The following is a 22,984-nucleotide window of genomic DNA, read 5'->3' as shown; positions in this document are numbered from 1 at the left end:
CCATATTCCTGGAGACCACAGAAACAACAGGCATCTATATTCATTAATTCGGTAAATTTTTCTGCTTAGTTAAATGGATGTAATTAAGAGTAATGTTTTGATGTCTGTCTTTTAAAGTCCTTTTGCTGCTTTAATAAATATCTGGGACAAGTTTGTAATTGAAGAGTTTTACCAAAATGTCTAAGCAAAAAGTATCCAAGAGATTCAGCATTTAGCTTGATAATTTATGTGGACAGAATCCAGTCAATAACAGGAAAATCTACCTTCAAATAGTTCTATTTACCCAGAACCCACATGCAGAGGAAAAATCAAATGGAGTTTTTTTTTGTTTTTTTTTTCAGATAGAGGCTTATTTTGAGTGATACTAAAAGTGATCATGATGACACATAAGTCAGAGCTTAAAGGAGTAAAAGAAAGTGAAGTAATGAGAATGCAGAGTTAAGTCAGAGGTGAAGAACCAAAGGATAAAATGTAAGGCAGGATATAGGTATTGAAAAAACTTGCAAGAGAGAGAATTGTGTTAAAAAGTGTGGAATGTCCTGTGGAGTCATCAGGAGACCCACTAAAACGAGTTGTTAACTCATGAGTTGTTAGGGGAGCGACTGTTCTGGTTGGGAAAGAATTGCATCAGGATGAGACTCTGTTCCTGTCAGAAAGATACTTTATTCTACTTGGCATGCTCAAGTGTTTTCTTCCCCATAAAAAATTAAAAAGTCAAGAAAATCACTAAAGATTTGACCATAAACTGATAGTTAAAGGACAGCTTTAGACTTATGATATTGTTTCAATCAAGTCCAATCAGCTCACAGACTTGAATTTTTTATCCGTGCTTCAGCCGTAGCGATACTGGCTGCTCTGATAAAATTAAATTGATTTGTTTCTCTCAGTTCTACACAAGCTACATCCTGCTTTGTCATATTTGGCTTCTGATAAAACACTACTGGCACACTGTTCCACCTCAAAATCCTGTCTGTGACTCAAGCCTTTTTTCCCTAAGGAGTGACATAAACCATCCATGAGATGAAATATAGACTCATGATTTAGACAGAAGCCAGTGGTTCTGATGACTTTTTTTAGTTTAAAATTATAGAGCTGGCATGAAGGAAGACCTCATGTGTTTCCACTCAGTGCCACTGGCTCACAGTAACAATGCTCTCAAGACTGTAAATAAGGTTTCTCGCTGTACCTTTGGAGCATCTGGGAATACTGAAATTCCTTCTGTTCTGCATTTTTCCCTTCTCCTTCTCCTACTCCAAAAAAACCAAGACTCAAACCCAATGTATTATTACATCCATAAGGAAATTAGTATCAGGTATCAGTTCTTGAAATCTCTGTCTAAAACATGAGCATTAGGGTTAAGGTTACCCTGTTGGTCAGTAGCATTTATTTCTGGGGCTTTTTAGGCTTCAAGCAGTTCTCTGCAAGAAGGCAGAGGCACATGCGTAAGGATTCCATTGGTCTTCCTGTGAACAGCAGTGCTTGCTGCTGGTCTTTCTCTTCACTGGAGGTAATAAATTCCCCGAGATCAAAACTGTTGATTTGAGCCAAATTTGTGATCTATTCCAGTTCTGTTCCTCATGGCTAATCCTGTGGGCTGTGTGCAGCTGAGATGTCTTCTATGTGAATGTCAAATGTTGTCTTTATACAAAGCTTCATTGCTTAGCATCAGAAACTCATAACACAGCCATTGCTTTCTCCACAGTATGCACTCAAGGTAAAAATTCCCTTTCATGATCTGTGAACTGGACCATGATCCAACATGGGCTACTCTGAATGCTCTAGTCACCCACCTACTTTGTGAAAATCTGCCAGCTCCTGACAACTGCTTGCAAAACCTTGTTTAGATATCCTATACAAATGAAATGATGTGTGTTACAATTTAGAGTTTCTTTTGCTTATCCAAGAGGTTCTCTAATAGAATATAGAAATATTCTCTTTTTTTCATTGGAACTCTTTTCACTTTACAGAAAAGAATATCTCTTCCATGCTCACTGGCAAACCAGCTCACCCCTTCCTTTTCCATTGCTTTCACATTTGAATGGCAAACTAATGGCATGACTACTCAGCTGTCTCAGGTACTCAGGCAGCGAGTTTTCTTACAGTTTGAACTCTGTTGAACAAGAAATACGGTGAATTTTGCAAAGCTAAATATTCTGTTCAGCTTGTGCAAATTTAATTTGGTTTCCACAGTTTCTCAGAATACAGTGATGTATTATCTTTTCTCCCAGAATTCCAGCACACACATTAGTTGTAAAATGAGCTTGATCTGAAGCTAAATAATAATGTGCATTGAAGTAGGTTGTTACTTACAAGATATCTATATCATTTGCAGCAGAAGCTGTAGAGAATGAGAAGGGCAATTATAAGAAAAGAAGAACTCTTTCATATGGTGTTCTCTGGAAAATTGACTCCCTTCATGGGAATGCTCAGAGCAGAAATAAATCAGGGTATACATCCCTCAATGTGATGGGTACAGAAGAAAAGTCCATGAAAAAAAGGTCTTCTGAAAAGGCTTTGGATGGTATGCAACAAAAATTTGAGCAAAGAGGAGAAAAATATGGCATAGAGGTTTCTTGTGAAAAATCTGAGTTCTCTTATTCCAATACATTATGGGATGTACTGAGAACCATAGAGAACAATTAAATAATCACATCATTATAAGTATGCACATGTGAATGAAATTACAATTCCACTTCAGCTGTTCCACAATTTCTTAATATATGAATACAACTTCGGAAATTGTAGGGTCTTTTTTTTCAATAATTTCTGTGTGTGGTGATCTATATCTTTATCTATGTCTATATATATATATATATAAATCACACACACATGCACATATACATGTACATCTGATTTAATGTTTCATCTTAATAAGATTTGAAAGCTACTTAGTAATGTGCCTTGAGTCCTTAGAATTCAAATTTTTCTTTATCTCTGTGGAGGAGGATGAGCTGAAGCAGAGCACTGAGAGTTAGGCATTATGGAACAGTTGACACTAAAATGGAAAATAATAAGGAAAAATGTGACAGATCTTGAAACAAATAGTATTAGATAAATAAATTCAATAGGGAAGTTTAAGAGTTAAAATAACTGTTGGGATAAATGACTCTGTAAACAAGCATTTTTTCTGAGTAAGATTCAAATGAAGGACCACTGGGAATGCTAGTGAAACCACTGTTTCAGACACTTAGATGAAAATTTATGAATTGTTGAAAAACATTTCAGCTGGATTTCTGGGAGAGGGCTGTATGACATTTTTTTGGGCTGGGTCAATTAAACCTCCTGCTTTATAAAAATATAAGAATAGGATTCTCAGTTAATCTCAATATTTTATCAGACCTCTAGATTAATGTTTGTATAATTTTTAATGTGGCAATTTTAATTATTAAAAAATTAGAAAACCAGATGGAATTACAAAACAGCAACAGATTCCTTAATTAACTTTTGCCTACTGGGATAAATAGAACATACCACAGAATATATCAAAGCAGACACCAATGAGATACTATACATCCACTAGTATGCAGGAGGTTCTCTGTTCAGATAGCAGTTCTTATCAGACATAAGCATATGCCTATCAATCTTATTAAATAAACCCAGCAACTCCTCATGTTATAATCCACAGCATATAACATCGTGGCAAAAGCCTGAAGGAGTATTTTATGATGCTCCCTGCAGACCAGTGAAATCTCCCACCTAAGTACATGATGAGGACAAAAATGAAAAAAAATATTTCTATTATTTTATGAAGTAGTATAACATGTAAGTTAGTCTGCAAATACTAACAAACATCCTTCAGCTATGAAGGGGCCTTAAACCAAAAGTAACCAAAACATCAGATTTTAAAATTGCTGACATATTTGTCTACTCATATCACAAATACTCTGTCAGCTACATTGCATGACATACATTACATACCTGGGTAAAAATAGGAATGAATCAGATGAAGAGCAGACCTGTAAACCCACAATAATATAAATCTTCTTTACTTATATGAAATATCCTTTGAACTTATTGCAGTACTATGTAGATTTTTGCAAATTCTTAGGATAATTTGCAATGATGTTCTCTGAAATAAAAATTATTTCAAACAGGATTCCAGAAGCTCTGCAATTGCTTTTTTTTGTAATGAACCCCAGCTGAGGACTTCCAAGATTCCCAGAAAAACTGATGATAATTATTGCACACCAAATACGTTCCTACATGATGTGCACTGATACCTTTTTATTTAATAAAAATGTGTCACCATATATATGTGCATACATTTGGTTATTGCTATCAGAATTAAAAGCCTGCAATTTAAACCCAGCCTATTAGAAAAAGGGTTCAGCAGACCCACACAAATGGAAATGACTACTCGCCACAGGTTTTTAACCAGGCTTCAAAACAATGTGTTTGTTAGTACCTTCAGATTAATATCAGTTAGTTTTTGAACAATTTCAATCTCATGCTAGATGATTCAAACCAGATGAAAACAAAAATGTGTTACCCAAAACAAAAGAATACAGAAAATACAGTATTGTAGTATTTACTGAGCAAAATAACAAAAATAATGTTTGCTTTTTTTTTTTTTAACAGCGTTAAGTAATCAAATTTAGGCCATACAAGCATCAAGAAATGTAAGTAACTGTACTATTAAGGTGGTATCTACAACTTTTTTAAACTGCTCAAAATCCAAAACCACAAATGTTTTATACCTCACTTAAAAATCATTCAAGTGCCTTGCACAGTATGTAAAAAAATTGATAGTAAATGACTGCTATGAAACGTACATGCAGTACCTGAATTTTACATTTCAATACCTCAGGCCCAGATCATCAAAGCATTTAGGTTTCCACTCCTCAGGGAAGCTCTGGGTCTCCATGTATATAAACCCCTTCCCTGAAAGGAGTAACTGTTTTTGATGGTGTGAATTTATAGTGTTGTCTTTCCCTGTGCAGGGAGGGAAAGTGTCAATTTTACAGAAAGAATGGTTCCAATAGGCAGAAAGTTTATGGACTGCAACTACATGAACCACCTTCCCTACACAACATAAAAATATTCTAATATTAAGGATTATTTTACAACTCAGTGGAAATATGCAGTAATGCAATTCATTTCCTTTGTCTGGATGACAAAAATGCAGTCTTAACAGTCACAAGAACCCGCCTTGTGTTAGCTATAAAAAAAAATATATTTATATATATATTTATGCAACTACTATGTGCATTAAACAAAACCACTGTATGAATCAGCAGGGTTCAATAACACTTGTATCTGAATCTCTGGAAGGGATGCATTGAAGTCTATGGTGCTTCTCAGTAAGGACTCACAATGAAATGGCAAAGAGTAGAAACCCATTTATTTTAAATCTTATTTTTCTCACCCCATTGCCTAAGAAATGGTCCATAAGCTCTCTGGCAGCTAAAAGGATCTGTTGCTTTACTTCAACCTACTGCTGAGAAATGAAAAATACACCTTAATACAAACCTGATCATTCATTTTTTAGTGAACATTGAAATTGAAAATCAACCAAACGTCATGTGAACTCCCATGAAATAATTCCACCATAATGAAAATTCTCTGTTGTCTTCAGTTCTTACCAATCTGTTGTTTAGCAGCCTAGTAATCAGCAATGTACAAGAAACATTGTATTATTCCTGGAAAGCATTTACATTGTGAATCACTCAGGTTGGCAGGTTGATTTAGAATTGAAAAGTGTATTTCACATCTGCTTATGTAAATGTTGGAAAATTCCTTTTCTGTTTCTTTACCTGTCTTAAGATGCTTTTCTCAATCACACTGTGATCAATGCCCTTTGCACTGAAATGGTACAGATTTTTTCCTCAGTCTTTGAGATAACAGAGAAGACTTGAACCAAAGGGCAGCACCCTTGCGCACCAAAGCTTTATTATATTTCTGATTACTGTGCATCCCCACACCTAAAGCAAATATCATGGCACTTGTGCCATGGTTCTGATACTGTAGGTGTCCACTGACAAGTGTTCTGCATGAACCATTGTGTCTCAGTCCACTAACAAAAACTACTGTGCAGTAGTAATCTGGTATCTTAGATTGTTTTTCTTCTTGGACAAAGTTTATCCAGAATCTTCTTTCTATCAGGCTACAGCAGCTTAGGGCTCCTTTTCTTTAAAGAGAGGCAAAATAAATGTCTTACACCTGTAGGCCAGTACTGGTGTTCTGTCCCAGAAATTTTAGCACTGCTCTGATACGATGAACCCTTCTTTTTCTCCCACTGGTTCCACCTCAGCATAGGCAGGATGTCCAGATCCTCTTCTGAATTTCATTGCTGGCCATCTGCTTGGACGTCTCTACAACACCAATAATAAAAGAAATTTTTATGAAGGGTACTATAATAAATTGTTAATAAAAAGATCAACAATATTCTGCAATTTTGACCTCTCATACTAAACCACACTCCCTGTAGTTGTTACAGGAATAGAAAGGCACAGTTCAGCAGCAGCAAAAGTCAGAGGAATTGATACCTCTTTTTAAATTTATGAGGGATGACTGTTCTCAAACACATAAACAATTACCACTAGTTTTAGCAATGAAGAGGATGAAATAGCTCCTGTCTGAAATAGTTGATTATCGGATTTGTCTCATAAAGAACTGATGCTCCACTAACCTCTAGGGGATCTGTTCAATGCCCTTCCTTCCTAGTTCTGCATAGGAGTTTTTAATATACTCTATGCCACGGGAAAATATGTGGCAGAGTTGGCAGGAGATTTAGTTTTAAATATTATTTAGGATAAAATTCTGGCACGCTTATGCAGGACTCTCAAAATAATGACTTCCTATTTCAAGTGCCATAATTTCTACTTGAGTAGTCTACTTTGATGGTTCAAATAGAAGCAACATTTTTATTTTTACTCTTAAGAACTTTGGGTACAGGAGCCTTAAGAAGTCCTAACCAGTTTCCACTAGGATCTTGGGTGCCTGCTTTAGAAACAGCTAATAAACAGAGAAAATAAACAGTTATTTTCTAGGGCAGATAAAACAATTCCTGTATTATTATGATATCTCTAGGGAGGAAAAGTGCTTCAAACAATCTGTATTTTTAAATTAATTAATGACAGGTAAGGCTCCGATTTTGGGTGACAACTCTGAGATTATGTCAAAGGGAATAGCTCTCAGAAAAACAGGGAAACTCCTTCAACTCCTTCATAGAGTCAGTGAGAAGAAAAATCTTTCCTAAAAAGATTTTTCCCTATTGAAAATTTTATCTGCCAAATATACTGATTAATTTCTCTTTACTGACAAGAGTTACAAGTTACTCTGCTTGGAAGGAGAGTAGAAATACAGCAACTTATATAGAAACATTGCAGGAAAATGAGAGAAGAATCAATGAAAACAAGTTACAGCCTATATTTTCATTGACAGCTCAAAAGCTAAATAATTTTACTTTATGATTTTTATTCTGAATATAAACACTGCATTTGATTTTCTGTCCTTACAATACCCCATTTTTATTTCCTTTCAATCACAAAGGAGACTTCATGCTGCTGAGGGGTGTCGCTGGTTTTGCTGGGACTCATGGTGCTGTTGGGCAGGGCTCACTAAAGAAATCTTGAGGTGTCACTGGATCTTGCTCCCAACAAACCGCACAGCTGACTGCAGGTTCAGTACAGTCTTCCTCAGCGACCATTTTCAGAAAGATACCTCATAAAAGCAACTGCTTCCTTTTCCTCCCATTGCAGGATCAGGTTACTTTTGAGGCATTCAGAGCTAAATTCTGTTTGGCAGGTAATTTAAAATACCAGACTTTTCAGTGAGGCACCTTCCTACAAAAATAGGAAGGCAGAACACTGTCTTCTTTAACGGATGTCGCTTCCTAATAAGAAAACTTAGGCTATTCAAACTTTGGAGAGTTTTTCCTACCCAAGCTTGATTCTGTGTGTTTTCAAAATTAAGAAGGACAGTTTGGTTACTGCTAAAGAAAAAGGGTCATATTCTGTTCACAGGCTCACTAAAGTAAATCAAGAATAATGCAATTAAATGTAAAGGGTTTATTTGAGACTTACGCTGGTACAAATGAGAAAGGAATTTGATAGAGAGGTCTCTAATGAAAAGGGAAAAGGAAAAACCACTGGAAAACTAGCAGGAAAGAATAACTAGAAACAGTATCAAATGGCAACACGTGAGGATGAGCTGGGTTTTACACTAAGTTGCTTCCTAATTTATTTTTAAAGTCTACCTATGATTAGTTACTACTTCATTGCTACATTGATGAGAGATGCTAAATTTACCATTTTGTACTACTCTTTTTAATTGGCCTTTCCACATGATTAGTTATGGAACAGATGTGTATCAGTTTTAATGATACAAGCCATAAGATGCAAATATGAGTTGTTTTTCCAGAAATAAAGCAAAAGACTTGAAGGTCATCTCCTAATATTGCAGTTACAGTTTTCTGCAGTTTCTTGTCACGTCTGAGGTGAGATTTTCCCTTTATAGTGATTGTTTAATTTCAGCTTCATTATGTGCATGTTGACAGTTTTAAAAGAGAGCACTGACAAACTATCAGTTCATTGCCTTATGTAACCCTTTGAAAGCTGTAAAAATATTTCAGCTTTAACTGAAAAAAGCAAAAGTAACTTGATGTTGGGAGATACAAAGTTCCTTCATTTAATGAAGTAGCTCAGGAAATACTTAATGCATTCTTCCTCTTTTTTCTCTGTGAAGACTATTTAAAAAACAGAAAAAAAACCCCTACCCCCAAACAAACCAACCAAACAAAACACACCAATAAACCCCACCAAACCCAAACCAAACAGGGAGAAAGCAAGCTGGGTACTTAATTAACTAATTCCCAATTTTAGCTGGAAAAAATATGTTTCTTCCTCTGGAATCAGAACACTTAAAGGAAATCCTCTGAGCTGTAGCTGGAGAGTTGTAACTCCTTCTTCCTTTCAGGGTATTACAAAGCAGGAAAACAGGAGTAGTATTTTTTTTTCATTTTTTGAAGCTTCCTTGATTTCACTATTTTAAGCGATGAAGTTGAGAGAAAAGCACTTGTGACCCTACACAACCAGGATGCAGAAGAAATATGTTGAGATGCAGGAAAATAATTTATGACATACATTAAAAAAGTTAGTTCCTATAGAAGATCAGTAAGATAAAAGGAAAAAAATCCAGCAGTTGGATAATCCATGGAAAGTGAGGTCTACCTTTCATTTTCCTACATTATGTCTGATTACACCACTGCTGATGGCTGTGCAGGATGTTTGACTTCCTGCAGCAATACAAAGACTAAAATAACTATATTTATATCCATCTTGCAGAAGAGACAGAATTTATACCATTTTTCTTACTTCTGAGGGAAAACCAGAGGGGATTCCGCCTATTAAAACTAAAGGGTAGAAACTGAAGTAACTTCTCACTCTGGTTGCAGGGAAAGATCTCCAAGTGTATTATTCTTTTTGATCACTTTCTTCTTTTGACATCTTTCAATATCATGGGTATTTGAGCCTTAAAGGTCCTTGCTTATCCATGAAAATCATATAATCTCACTTAGACATGTTAAAAAAAAGGATTTGATACATATCTGAGTGCAGTTTATTGAATATAGTCTAAATAAAACAGTTATGATCTGAACATGGTTTCTAGTGTTACAGTCAATGATTTTTTTCAAGTTGCTAGCTGTAGACCATCCTATTTCATGCTGAACAGTAACCAATGCTACAAGATCAGTTACAGGAAGATGGACAATTCTGTAAAGTTGTGTTGAAATAATGGTATCTGAAGATTGATGCCCTGCATCTGAGAGTTTTTGGTGCTGACATTATTTCTAAAATTTATGCAATTTAACACTTTTCTTCTGAGATGGTAGTTTATCAAAAGCAATTGTAATAATGAATATTTTGTTAGCTGCAGCAATTTTAAGCTTTTACCTTTCCTTTCATACATCTGTGTGAAGACAAGTTTCTACCAGTAATGGACCAAAGGAACTTGGCCACAGGTATTTGATATTTTTAATCCTAGCCTCTATTATCACCATGCCATCCTTAGTCTATATTTCCCTGAGTACACAAAAATGGAGAGCAATTCTGTACAAACCTGCAATGTCAGAAGAGCAGAGAAGGAAAACAGTAATGAAATATTTGCCCCTCTGTCATCTCCTCAACCCTGCCACACACGTTTTGTTCTGAAAGATTTCTAAAACACTATCAAAAGTTTCTTTGTATATGTCAACCAGCATAAAGTCCCAGAGTGCTGGTGCATGCATCAGCTCTTCATTCCTATTCAGCAGTAAACTTGAACTGTGGATTTCATCAAGACATGCACACTCTTTAAAACTGAATTTACTGGTAGAAATACTGAGTATATTGAGTATAAATACTTGACATAACAGGAGAAGGTCAGTCTCGACTCTCCAGAGCTCCCTAGTAAACTTGATTTACCACTAAACTATGCAAAAGCTGAAGTCATTGAGTACCTTTTAGATTGAATGCTCTGGCACAGCTTTGTCTCCTCTATGTATTGATTTTTTCTGTATTTCCATCTTTCAAACTTCCAGAGGACTGGTTGGCTGTGTCTACTGAAGACAGTAATGCATCTCACATTTCCCCTGGTGTGAAATTCTTTGTCTAATTCAGGAGTATAGGCACATTTAAATCTATTTAAAAACGGTACTGTTTAACCACACATTGTCAGGAAGCCCTATTTAACTCTGATGATATGGAAATATGCAAATATGGATGTATCAAAATTCTGGATTTATTGCCAAACCTTCAGAAAAACTGTTATGACTTACTAAATTTGAATAAGAAAAAGGAAACAAAATGGTAAGGTCTTATAAATGACTAAATGACTAAATATTAATTGGATACTATTCAAAGACTTATTAGTCCAAGCACTTGTCCAGCGTTAATCTGCCTCAGTAGTCAGGGTCTGGTTTCTTGTGAGAAGTAAAGATCTTTCTGTTGCCAATTACCGTGACCATAACATGTATTTTTGTGCTCAAAGTTACCTGAAATTTGTGCATTAGTCTTTAATGTCTTCTAGAAACACCCAATTTATTTGACAAATCACAGTCAGAAGTGGATGTGGCTACAAATATCTGAAACTATCCTTCTGATATATATTCCCAGGAATAGGAAAAGAACAATTGCCTGACACCATGTGAAATTCATATATTGAAGAAATTGTTTTCAAATAAGGATTGCTTCGGACTTAAGATTTAGTAGAGTCATTTACAGGCTTCATTTATTTTTCTTTTTGATAGAAGTACTTGTTTAATGTATCTTTTTGTGATTTAAACCATCTTTCTATAATGTTTTTTGCAGTCTTATGTTCATCTGAGGAGCTGGCTGCTGAAGGACGAGAAACAGAATGCCTCCTTCCTCTACACCTTTGACTTTTATTGTCAGTGTTGATTATTTATTTTAGTGCTTCTCCCTTGTGGTCGATTTATGTTTCCCTCGCTGAACTGCTGGTTCCTGCTGAGCTGGATAAGCTTTGGAAAAATAACTTTACTATCAGTACTAGGCAATGACAGTGAGATCAATGACAATACTCCAAATTCCAGGACTTCAAAAGAAGAGAAGAAAAATGATACCTGTTCTCTTCTTTTTAATCATCATTTTCATGAAACACAATTCAGCCTGAACATCTGGACTAAAACGACTTGACCATGTTAGGCCTATTTCAAACTAAAAGCATAATCCCCTATAAAAAACAATGGGCCATATCCCAGAAGAAAACAGCAAAGCTATGTGAGCTCCATCACCTGGCTTAGACAGCTGATGACCTCATTCTTTTTACAAAAACCCTTCTTTTTTTTTTAAATCTGTCTCCTATTTAGTTCTTGTTTGTTTGAAGACGTACACTGCATTTGTGACATTAATGCAGAAACCTAGAAATGGCACATGGAAAACATGGCTGGATGTTAAATCTGGCTCTTATTTGTGGTGTGCTGTTACAAGCAGAGAAGTAAAATGGTGACCCAGAAATGTCCATTTATTTCCTGAGTTCTGAAATACCAAGAACTTCAACATTTTAAACTATTATCTTCTATTATTTCCTTCCGCTAAGCAGACAGGGGGATGAACAGAAGATCAAAATCTGAAGAAAGTCTACTGCTAGATGTGTGTGACAGTGAACAGTTTTCAGATACAATCCCCTATACAGCCCATCATTTAGTAAAAACCCCAATAATCAGTGTTTTTTCAGACCACCCCAGCTAGAGCTCAGTATTTAGAAATCATCCTCAGTTCATGCTAAGAGTTTACATGCTGTCAGCTTAAAGTGAGGCAGAGTTAAATGACAGGAATGCAGATCCTTTCATGCTGGTAGGTCTTTATGCTAAAAATCAGTCACAACCTTATTTAATTTACTAGCAAATACATAATTTATGTTAAATCAAGGACATAATTTAAGTAGAATCAAGAGGAGTCAAGGTGCATTCTCCATGCTCTGATCACATACTATTATGTGTTTGCTGAAGATCTGCATCTGTTTCTTGCTCCATCCTTGTCTTTTTCCTGAAGGTCACTCCCTGTCTTGATAGCACCAGTTCAACACTCTGTGTGGCCATTTAAACAGATTCCTCAAATTATCTATTTTAAACATCCAAGATGAAGTAAAACAAACAACCAAAAAAAGATAGGTGTGTGTATATGTGTGATGTAAGTGTACAAGTATGTTTCTAAGCAGCTGAACCAGCAAAATAACGCTCTGGAATTAAAAAAAAAAAAAAAGCTTGGAAGCCAAGGAGGCTGGGAACATGAAGGCAAAAGGTGTACCTTCAAAATAGGATCTCAGCTCAAAAGAATGTTAATTTTTAACCACAAACACCCACACTGCTTTTCAGTGACATAATAACTACTATGAATACATACACAGCCACTAATATATAAGCTCTGAATTCATTCATATACTTACAGCTTCAGAGTCCACATATGTTAGTAAGTTTTGTAACTATAAGGGGAATACAAGATAAAGGCTCTTTTGACTGAAGTTAAGAAGTCCTAATTTGAAATGTCATTTTAGACTCCTTAAAATCCTTTGCCCCCAGAGAATCGCCAAAGTAAAATTTTATTCATCTCTTGTCAAGCCTCCTGTAGTCATGCTTGGCAATGTGTCATTGTGTCCATCTGGGAAGAGACATCCCAGTATTTCACTCCTTACCTTCATATCACAGAATCACAGAATCTGCTGAGCTGGAAGGGACCCAGAAGGGCCCTTCAGTCCAGCTCCCAGCTCTGCACAGCACCATCCCCAAGAGTCCAACCCCATGCCTGTGAGTATTGCCAAATGCTTCTTGGGCTCTGTCAGATTGGTGCTGTGACCACTGCCCTGAGGAGCTGTCCCAGTGCTGGGGGAAGAAACTTTTCCAACCTAAACCTCACCTGACACAACTCAGGCCATTCCCTCAGGTCCTGTCACTGGTCACTAGAGAGAAGAGATCAGTGACTGACCCTCCTCTTCCCCTCATGAGGCGGTCGTGGACTCCAATGAGGTCTCCTCTCAGTCTCCTCCAGGAGAGGATCAAGAGACCTCAGCCACCATCTTTGTTGCCCTTCTTTGAACTCTCTCTAATAAATATTTTTCTTACATTGTGGCACCCAGAACTGCCCCCGGAACTTCAGGTGAGGCAGCCCCAGCTCAGAGCAGAGCAGGACAATCCCCTCCCTTGCCCTGCTGGCCATGCTGTGCCTGATGCCCCCCAGGACAGAGTTGGCCCTCCTGGCTGCCAGGGCACTGCTGGCTCAGGTTCAACTTGCCACAGACCAGGAACCCCAAATCCTTCTCCAGTATCTCTGGAAAGAGATATGTACAGGCCTGTAGTTTATGGGATCCTCCTTCTTGACTTTCTTGAAAGTTCAGACAGCTTACACCAGCTTCCAGTCAGCTGGGACTTCTCCATATTACCAAGACTGCTCAAAAATAATTGAGAGAGTTTCTGGATGATGACATCATCCAGCTCTTTGAGGATTTCTGAATGAATCCCACCAGGCCCTGTAGCTTTGTAGGGATCCAGCTGGACCAGCAGATCCTGCAAAATTTTAGGTTTGCCTGAGAGTTGATCATTCTTGCAGTCATGGTCCTCCAGCTCAGGGCACCCTTGGTCTATCATCTTTGTTGAAGACAGGCAAACAATGTGTTAAACACCTTTGCCTTGTCTCTGTCCCTGTTTGTGAGGAGACAATCCTCATCCTGTAACGGGACAATGTTGTTTTACACAGCTTAGTATTAACATACTTGAAAAAACTCTTTTTATTGTCCCCCACAGCTCTGCTCTGCTGAGTTTTGGCCACATGAATTTTCTCCCTACAGTGGCCTGCAGTGTTCTGTGTTTTTCCCATGTCACCTGACCTTGTTTCCACTGGGCATACACCTTCCTTATCCTCCTTATTTTTAAGAGAAGAATCCTGTTCTGCCAAGATGACCTTCTGCCTTGTGTACTTGATTTCTGACATTTGGGATTTGCCTTCTCTTGTGCCCTTAGGAGGTGATGTTTAAAAAGTGACCAACACTGATGGATGCCAGCATCTGCAAAAGCTTTTTTCCCAGGGGATCTTACTCACTAATTCCCTGAGCAGTCTGAGGTCTGCTCTCCTCAGGTCCAGAGTCAAGGTTTTGGCGTTTTTCTTTCTATTAACAGAGATTTTAAACTCGATCTCTTTGTGATCACTGTGGCCACGATTGCTTCCAGTCTCCACTTGCTCACAAGATCCACTCTGTTGACAAGGAGTAGATCAAGGAGAGCATCTTTCCAAGCCTGTTCCATAAAGCTGTCATTCAAGCTCTTAGGAATCTTCTGGCCTGGGTTGTACCAGCTCTGTCATGTTCCCAGTTAATTTCTGGCAAGTTGAAGGACCCATAGGGACAAGGGCAGTTGACTCGGAAGAGTCCCTTAGTTCCTCAAAGAATAATTCATCATTGTCCTGTCCAGGAGGTCTGTAGTGGACTCCCACGATGGCATCTGCATTATTTGTTTGTCCCTTGATTCTTATCCAGGCTCTCAACTGTGCCATTGGCAGCTGTGAGCTCCATTCATTCTACACCTTCTATTCCATAGAGTGCCACCCCTGCACCTCTGCTGCCCTGCCTGTCCCTCCTGAAGAGCCTGTAACCATCCAACAGGGCACTCCAGGCACAGGAGCCATCCCACCAGGTTTCACTTCTCAGCTGTGGCCAGATCATATTGCCTTTGAGCTCCAATGGCAGAGCACTGTGATGACAGCTGAGGTAAATTTCAAGCCTCCAAAGGACTTTGGATCACAATATAAGGAAGGAAGGGAAGAAACCCACAAAGTATGCAAGTGTAAACTTCTTGTGTCATGCAACCCTTCTGTCCACTGATAACTGGGTGCAAACATGCAAAAGACAACTGAATAAAAAGTAGTCAAACTTGTACCTCATTTTTCAATTTGCTAAACGTTCCCTTGACATTAATTGCTCTCAACACCCAAGTTCAAACATACATGTAAATAATTGCAGACTAAAAATACAGGAAAAAGAAAGAACAGGAGGGGGAAAAAGAAGGGAAGAATTAACATATCAAACTAAAGCTTCAATTTAGCCCATTTCTCATTGAAATCTATGCAAATCCATCTGGCTCGGCTGGGAATTTCTTTACTCCTCTTAACATTGAGCTCTGGACCTCTAGATCACCTATGCTGTGACCTGTATCACAAGTATGCAATCCATGACATTCAGGACATTATGATTGACTTCTTGGCCATCAAACCTCACATCCCGAATACAAGTATACTACATAAATTAGTAAATCAATCAATCAATCAATCAATCAATCAACCAATCACTTTTTAATTGTGCTATATCTAATGTGTAGTGATATATGTTATAGCTAGATTTCTGACACAAACTTTATTGAGAAAGTAATGAAGAGCATTATTTGACATGTATCCTACTTTACAAAAATCAGTCCAAATCAGCTCACAGCATACTACAGAGACACAGGATTCCTCAAGTTAGGAGTATGTAATGTGATTAAAGAGAGGAAACCATTGGCAACTAAATAAAATTCAATGGAGAGGAAATCCTGCAAGGTTAACGATAAGCAAATAGAAAACTAAGGCATGCAATATCTCTCCTGTCACTCTGCATGCCAATCTTTTGTCAATATTTACTCTTAACTCTTAGGAAGAGCCTGCATTCATTGGAACTTTGACTGAAGCTCCCTTGACTTTAAAAGCTGATAATTCCTTCTATCTTTGGGCCACCAGAGAAGTGTCCAACCTAAACAGTAAAACCCATGTTGAACAGTATAGAGGCTGGAAGAAACAGGAAAACAGTGCATTTTGAATTGAATCTTCTACACACTTAACAAAAAGTGGAACTATTTTGAAAATGCATTGAACTGTTTGGATGGTATTGTTTTAAAATTGCACACTACCATAGGCAAATTGAATAACACTGGTATTTAAGACTTCTCACACTCTTAGTTCAAAGTAGCTATTTTTATTCCTGCTGGGGCTGCACATGTGTGTTCTGCTCAACAGGCATGAACAAAAACCCCTAGGGAAGCATTTTCCTCAGACTTAAAAGGTAAAAATGTAATAAAATAATGCTGCTATGTTCTAAGACAATAGCTTTTGTAATAAATGGTATTTTTCTTGGCTTTTGTGTATTGTTTATTTAAACCAACTATCCTGCACTCAGGACATCACTTAATGGTGTTCAGAGGTGCCACAAGAGATTGCCTTTATCAGTGCAAGGGTAAACAGCACAGTCAAAGTCTGGGTGTATTTATTCTTATCTGGAAGAGCTCGCTTCATGACAAACATGAATTGGATTTGAGATGAGCTTTGTGAGAACCAGAGTGAGGAGGTAAGTGAATATTGGGTGATATCTGCAGAGAACACAAGGAAGAAAGAGACTTAAAGCCTCAGATACAGGATCAGTTTATTACACTGTTCTTTATTCAGTAACCACTTATGACTATAAAACAAATCTACTAAAAATTCCTTTACACAACCCTTAACCTAAAAACCCCAACAAAATCTGATTGAAAATGACATTTTACCTACCAACTAGTGGCATTATCTTAGATGTAAAAAGAAGCTGCTCTATCAATTATATTAGAGTTTTGAATGAGTGCTATATTTAATGTCTATGATGCCTCCATAAAATAACTTCCTTAAAAGTAAACACAAATGTGCCAGGTTCCTGTTCCTTCTTTTGGACAGCATTAGAGTTATACTAATTACTAATGATACATAAAGTGATGTGGATCTTGATTTGGCTTGAAGACTTGATGGCAGACTACAGTGTACTTCTAATTTTTTAGACATCTGCAGGAGGGAGATGCCTGTCCATCTGTCACATCTTGTTTTCACTGTGCAATGTGCTTATTAATCAAGAAACTCATAGGAAACAGTATTATTTTCTGAAATATTTATGTTCTTATTCTTATTTCATGACCAAGCCCATGGCAATTCCTCTTGAGCTCTTTTCCTAGAATGGTAACATCAGATCCATATTTCATTCATTTCCCATAAATGATGCAGCTTGTCTTTTGTGCTGTGTGGGCTATCAGGTTATCTGTAACAGTTTACTCAGATATTTTTCAATTGCACAAATGCAGCAAAGAATGATTTCTTGTAACACTGGCCTATTTATACCAGTTTTGCCTGATAATTTTTTGTACTTCATTTTCAAAAGGCAAGTTTGGGAAGATATTTCTTCTTTGGAAACATGTAAATCTTCCTTAGGAACATGTAGATCCTATAGATCAGATGAATATAAGAATAATATGTTCTACTTATTTTTTGAAAAAAACATCTTATCTACATTATTTTTTAATTGATCAAACAACTTTTTTTCTTTAAAAATTAAATTATTAAATTTACTAAAAGCAATTTGATTTCTAGAATGGATTACCTTGTTCTGTTCCAGGCTTATGATATCAAAAATAGTTTTAAAGTTTTGGCGTTTGTGTAAGTGCCTGAAGGACAGTCATCCCCTATTTCATCCCTTGCACCACTCACAGGGAAAGGCCACCTATTCATGATTAGTACATTTTATAATTCTTGCTAATGCTGGTCCTTCATAAGTACCACAATTATCCTAGTAACCAATAGAGAATGTAGGTTATACCCTGTTTTGCATAAATTTTATTTTGACTGATTTCTCCTTATTGTATACAGAAAGTTGATGCTTTTCTATTTCTTCTAAATGATTACATTACTTGCTGAAAGGCATGTTAGCTGTGACTAATAATAGATTAATAGATTGATTAATGGCATCTAAGGATTAGATTCAGTGGAATGAGTTTAACAACACTGATTAAGACACCTCTGTTTGCATGATGAGTATGATATCAGTGAAAGAAATAAATTAACATGCTGCCATTTACTTAGCCTTTTCTACCACACTAAGACAGAAAAGAAACTTGCTTTTATTAGAGTGGAAGAATAGACATTCAATCCATATAAATTTGATCTGAGTGTGAAAAAAAGAAAGGGACAAACCCTTCTCTTTCATAGAAGGACTTCAGTGGAATTTTGTTTGTCTATATCAACAGTGAGCTGGCTTGAAATGCTGCATAAACATGAGAGAAACCTATGTGTTATTATATCGATTCTGTTCCCTGATGGTTAGCACAGTTACATTACTAGAACAGGAGTACCAATAAACAATTCATTCTGATTTCTGTCAATACTATTCCATCTAAGAAGAATATTTATTATAATACGATGTTAAAGATGAATCATTTTGTTCATCTTCATGTCTCACCTCAATTCTCATTGCTGTCACTAAGAATAAATGTCGACATCTTCCTGGTCCAGGCTTTTACCTAAGCAATCCCTAAGGTATGTCCCTAGTGACACTTCCAGTGGCTCTGCATCTTCACTGTTGTCCAATAGTAAGTGTCCGGGCTCTTCATAGGAAGGGAATACCACAAGCGGGGGCTATGAACAGTCATCCCTTTCTTTCGTGTTCAGCAAATCTATACTTATCACAAGGCAGAGGAATGCTGCTGAGTTGAAAAAAAAGAAACCACAAGGAGGTGTAGGTATTCATGGGTTTTTGTGGACACAAAAGCCCATGGAGAATTTCCCTTTCTCATATTTTTGTCTACAGTGGAACTGAACTGACTAAATGTAGTGTACATTTGCAATGTAGGTATCTGCACCTAAGGTAGCTATCTGTATTTGAGGGAGAAAAATGTCAATTTATCTAATCCTAAAGGGGATGTCTCAAATAGGTAAGATGAATTATGGTCTAAAAGAGTCTGTTTCTCTCTACACTGATAGAAAGAGCAGAAGAAATGACAGATGTTAAAAACAAGGTGAAAATAGTCTTTTCCATGCTCTAGACAAAGTGTAAAAAGATTCCTTTAAATGGTGTAAGAAACAGCTAATAGAAATTTCCAGCTAAAAACGTACTAGAAGTCAGCTCTTCTGTAGGATTCAGAATGAATGCTTTTTTCCTCCCCCCACAGGAAAATTATAGAAAAATTATATGCCCTGAAATAAACTGACAGTGTCCAGGAAAGGTAATGGAAAAATGCTATTATGGGGAAAATGAAGGACAGGAAAGAGAAGTAGTGTGATATCTGACATATATCTCTTAGATATATGTCCTGTCTACAAGCAAAAGAAGTAATAACAATGGTAGCTAAAAGAGCAGAATGACAAACATGCTAGGAACAAAACAATATCCCCTGCTGAGAGAGCTCCTTTTCTTCAAAGATTACACCATGAACACGAAGACACTTTTTGATTCAGTTAAGAAAGATCTATTTTGGTGACTCCAAATACCCTAGTCAAGAGACAGGACTAGTGACAGAGTGTTGCTCTTGTCTTACCTCTATAAAGAAGAGACTCGCTGCTGACGTTGGATGATGATACATGTAGACAGTCACGAGGATGGCTGCAGCCACAACGAGGACCAGGACCAGGATGCCGACAATTAACCCGGCATGAAGCGTTCCACCTTTCTTCTCCGCCGCACTGTCATCTGTTGAAGCTGCACAAAGAGCACACTTCTTAGCACAGTAATGCTTTACCCATCCCATTACACAGATGGCAACTGAGAATTTGCTTTTTCTGTGTCACATGTACCTCATTTTCTACAGCCCTAGTTGGAAAAAGATATTAGATGTCTCTTTTCTACAACCGGGTGCTCTCATAATCCTAATGAAGAGACTTTCAAATGTTTTACTGATTCTAATTCAATAAATGATATTAATATCCTTTCTTTTGAAATTAAAATGGACAGTCTGAAGTTCCTAATTGCCTTTATAATACATTTTGCTTTGATTTTCCTATAAAATGATTGTGATTGTCCCACAGAGAAAAAAGTACTAATTGAATACATTTTGAACTTTTTATTTTTCTTTAAATATTCCAGTTGAGACATGCCACAAACCCTTGTGAGGTCTAGGTATTAAACACATTCTGAAAGCCTTATTCATTAGCTTGTAGAAGAGTTTGGAACTGCTCTTTGCAACTGAATCAGACAGCCAAAAGTGCAACAGATGGACACAAATATCCTGCAATATTTTGATCTTGGTCTCAATAGAATGCTTGCCATACCAAAGTATTACAGAAGACAATTCATTTACTAAACTTGATACCAAGAAGCCACTCATGCTATGCTACTGTCAGGATAAAAGAGGGCTGTCTGTGTCACAAGCAACTTGCCAACAGTTTTTCCAAAATAAGTGACTGAAAGCCTTTCAACAACAACGTAACCTCTGGGGGAAAAGTTTCTCAATATATCAACCAACAGCTGTAGAACTGGCTGTTCTTCATCATACTCTTGCACACAATAATTGCTGTTCTGTCCACTTCTGCAGGCAAAAGAGCCATTCAGAAGTCCTATGTTTAAGAAACACCAGTAGGTGTTTCTGGTAATTTGACTTCACCAACTTTCATCATTCTCCTAAATGTTCTTCATCCAGGGTGTTCCTGGGCACCTCAGGGAGGTGGTTACAGCACCAAGCCTGACAGAGTACAAGAAGCATTTGGACAATGCTCTCGGGGACATGGTGTGACTCTTGGGGGTGGTTCAGGGCAGGGCCAGGAATTGGACTTTGTGGGTCCCTTCCAACTCTGCATATTCCGTGAGTTTGTGTGATATTCCCACTGCTTTCTGCTTTTCTGGAAATTCCTCTAATCGCTTCATATGTTACTCCATACTACACCTGTCTGGTCTTGCTTATGAGAAATTCTCTTTCAGGCCCACTTTTAAATTTCCTCTCACCATGCTTGTTTGGCAAGTGGCTATAATGAAAATCATTGATATCTGCAATCATCCTTTTTGCTGCGCCATCCCCTTGAAATATTTGCTTGGTTGTCTAAGTGTGATATGTTCTCTGAGGTCAGGGACTCCCTTCTATTTGTTCTTTGAAGGCAGATATGTGTTTGAGTATCACTTCAAACAAATCACTGTTATTGTTATTAACAGGAACAGCAACAACAATAGCAATAAATGTACATGGTCTTTTACCATTCATCTGATTGGAGTTGAACACTCCATACTAAAGTGAAAACTGAGAATTGGAAAAATACAGAAGAAAGGCATATTGATGCAGGTAGGGGTAAATGTCTTGCATGAGGGGGAATAAAAGAAAAGAGGAACAGTTAATCTGAGCATTACAGCCCATACACCCATGTATGGCAGCATGTTTCTCACCAGACTAAGGAAGCATGGTTTCTCACCCAGCAGATTGCACAGGACCATTGGAACAAAAGGGAGAAAAGGAAAATGAAGATGCATTATCTTAGCCAAGACATATATCTGATTATTACTCCATGTGATAGTTATGCATCTCTGGGTATAGAGAAGGGATTCATGTACATATCCCTTTTGTCCATGTTTCCTCAATCTTGATTCAGGACAGTCAAAACCCCACAGTGTTGCTCTGTTCTGTCCCCATAAAGTCAGCAACAGTCTGTGGAGTAAGGAACTGAATAACAGAATCAGAGGATAAAGAAAAAGATCCCAATAGATTGGGAAGATAAATTAGCATGTGGGAAACATTAATGATTTTAATAAAAAATTGCAAGCATAATACCCACTCTGGTACAGCCGAATCCTGCAGGTATCATTTTTTTTTAAAGTTCATGAGTATCTGTTCACATAGGAACTTCAGTTTTAATTGTACTGATTTTGGACATGAGTTTTGAGTTTATGTATGAACAGGATCCAAGAACCAGGTCTCTCCCTGCTTAAATCCTACAAAGGGATTTACTTTGCTTTCTTAGAGCTTAGTTCACAAAATGTATAGGAGTTTTGAAATGGAAAAGTAGCTGTCAGCCTTTGTTTTGTTTTGTTTTATTTTATTTCATTGTCACAATATATACTGTGAACATTTCCAGGCAATTCTTTATACTGAAGTAGAGGAAAGGAGATAATACCTAGAATGTGGAAGTTCTATTTTTCAAATTTTCAGAATTGTCTCCTAAAGGGTCATTAAAACACTTTCTACTAGTTAGAGAACTATATAAAAAAGGATGCAAGTTTCATGGAGAAGACAGGAAAGAAAGGTGACCGAAAAAAAGATTCTTCTTATTTTCAGACAGCAGAATCTTTTGCTTGACATAACCATCAATATTCACTTCATCTGAGAACAGACAAATGGATAGAAACACCAGTCTTAGTTTCTGTTCATGAACTGTAACAATATTTAGTACTTGTACATATTTTTCAAATTGCCATACAAATGGAAATTAAGTAACTGAAAGGCCATCAGAAAAGGCCTACTAGATTGTACATCCTCTTGGCTGGACTGTTAATTCCCATTGGCGATCAGTTAGCTCTGAGTCACCCTACTGAGAAGCAACGGCTCCTGCAAAGGAGCAGAAGATTCATAGTTTCTTTGTCTCATAATTATCTTTTTGACAGTTTCATACTCTTTACTTCAATGTCACATTTGATGCACATTTGTGCATCAAAAATTACTTTGTCACATGTACGCACTTTCAGGCCGATTTGCACTAAACAAGCAATTTGTATTGTTACTATGATATGGTTGAAGACATAGCATCATATTCTGCATTTT

At 37.2% G+C, this 22,984-nt stretch overlaps 1 protein-coding gene across 1 annotated transcript in view; it reads right to left on the bottom strand.

Moving 5' to 3' along the window:
* Positions 1 to 612: 612 nt before the first annotated feature.
* Positions 613 to 22,984, bottom strand: part of PLXDC2 (plexin domain containing 2) — a 255,664-nt gene continuing 233,292 nt past the window's right edge. The window contains exons 13-14 of the mRNA XM_041408679.1: positions 19,784 to 19,944; positions 613 to 6,311 (exon numbers count right to left, since the gene is read on the bottom strand). Coding sequence (XP_041264613.1) covers positions 6,195 to 6,311; positions 19,784 to 19,944 — 278 coding nt within the window. The 3' untranslated portion in view covers positions 613 to 6,194. The remainder of the gene's footprint in view (positions 6,312 to 19,783; positions 19,945 to 22,984) is intronic.

Source organism: Onychostruthus taczanowskii, unplaced genomic scaffold (assembly GCF_017590055.1).
Source record: "Onychostruthus taczanowskii isolate IOZ18803 unplaced genomic scaffold, ASM1759005v1 scaffold3, whole genome shotgun sequence".
NCBI lineage: Eukaryota > Metazoa > Chordata > Aves > Passeriformes > Passeridae > Onychostruthus > Onychostruthus taczanowskii.
This window is presented reverse-complemented; position numbering and strand designations above follow the sequence as displayed.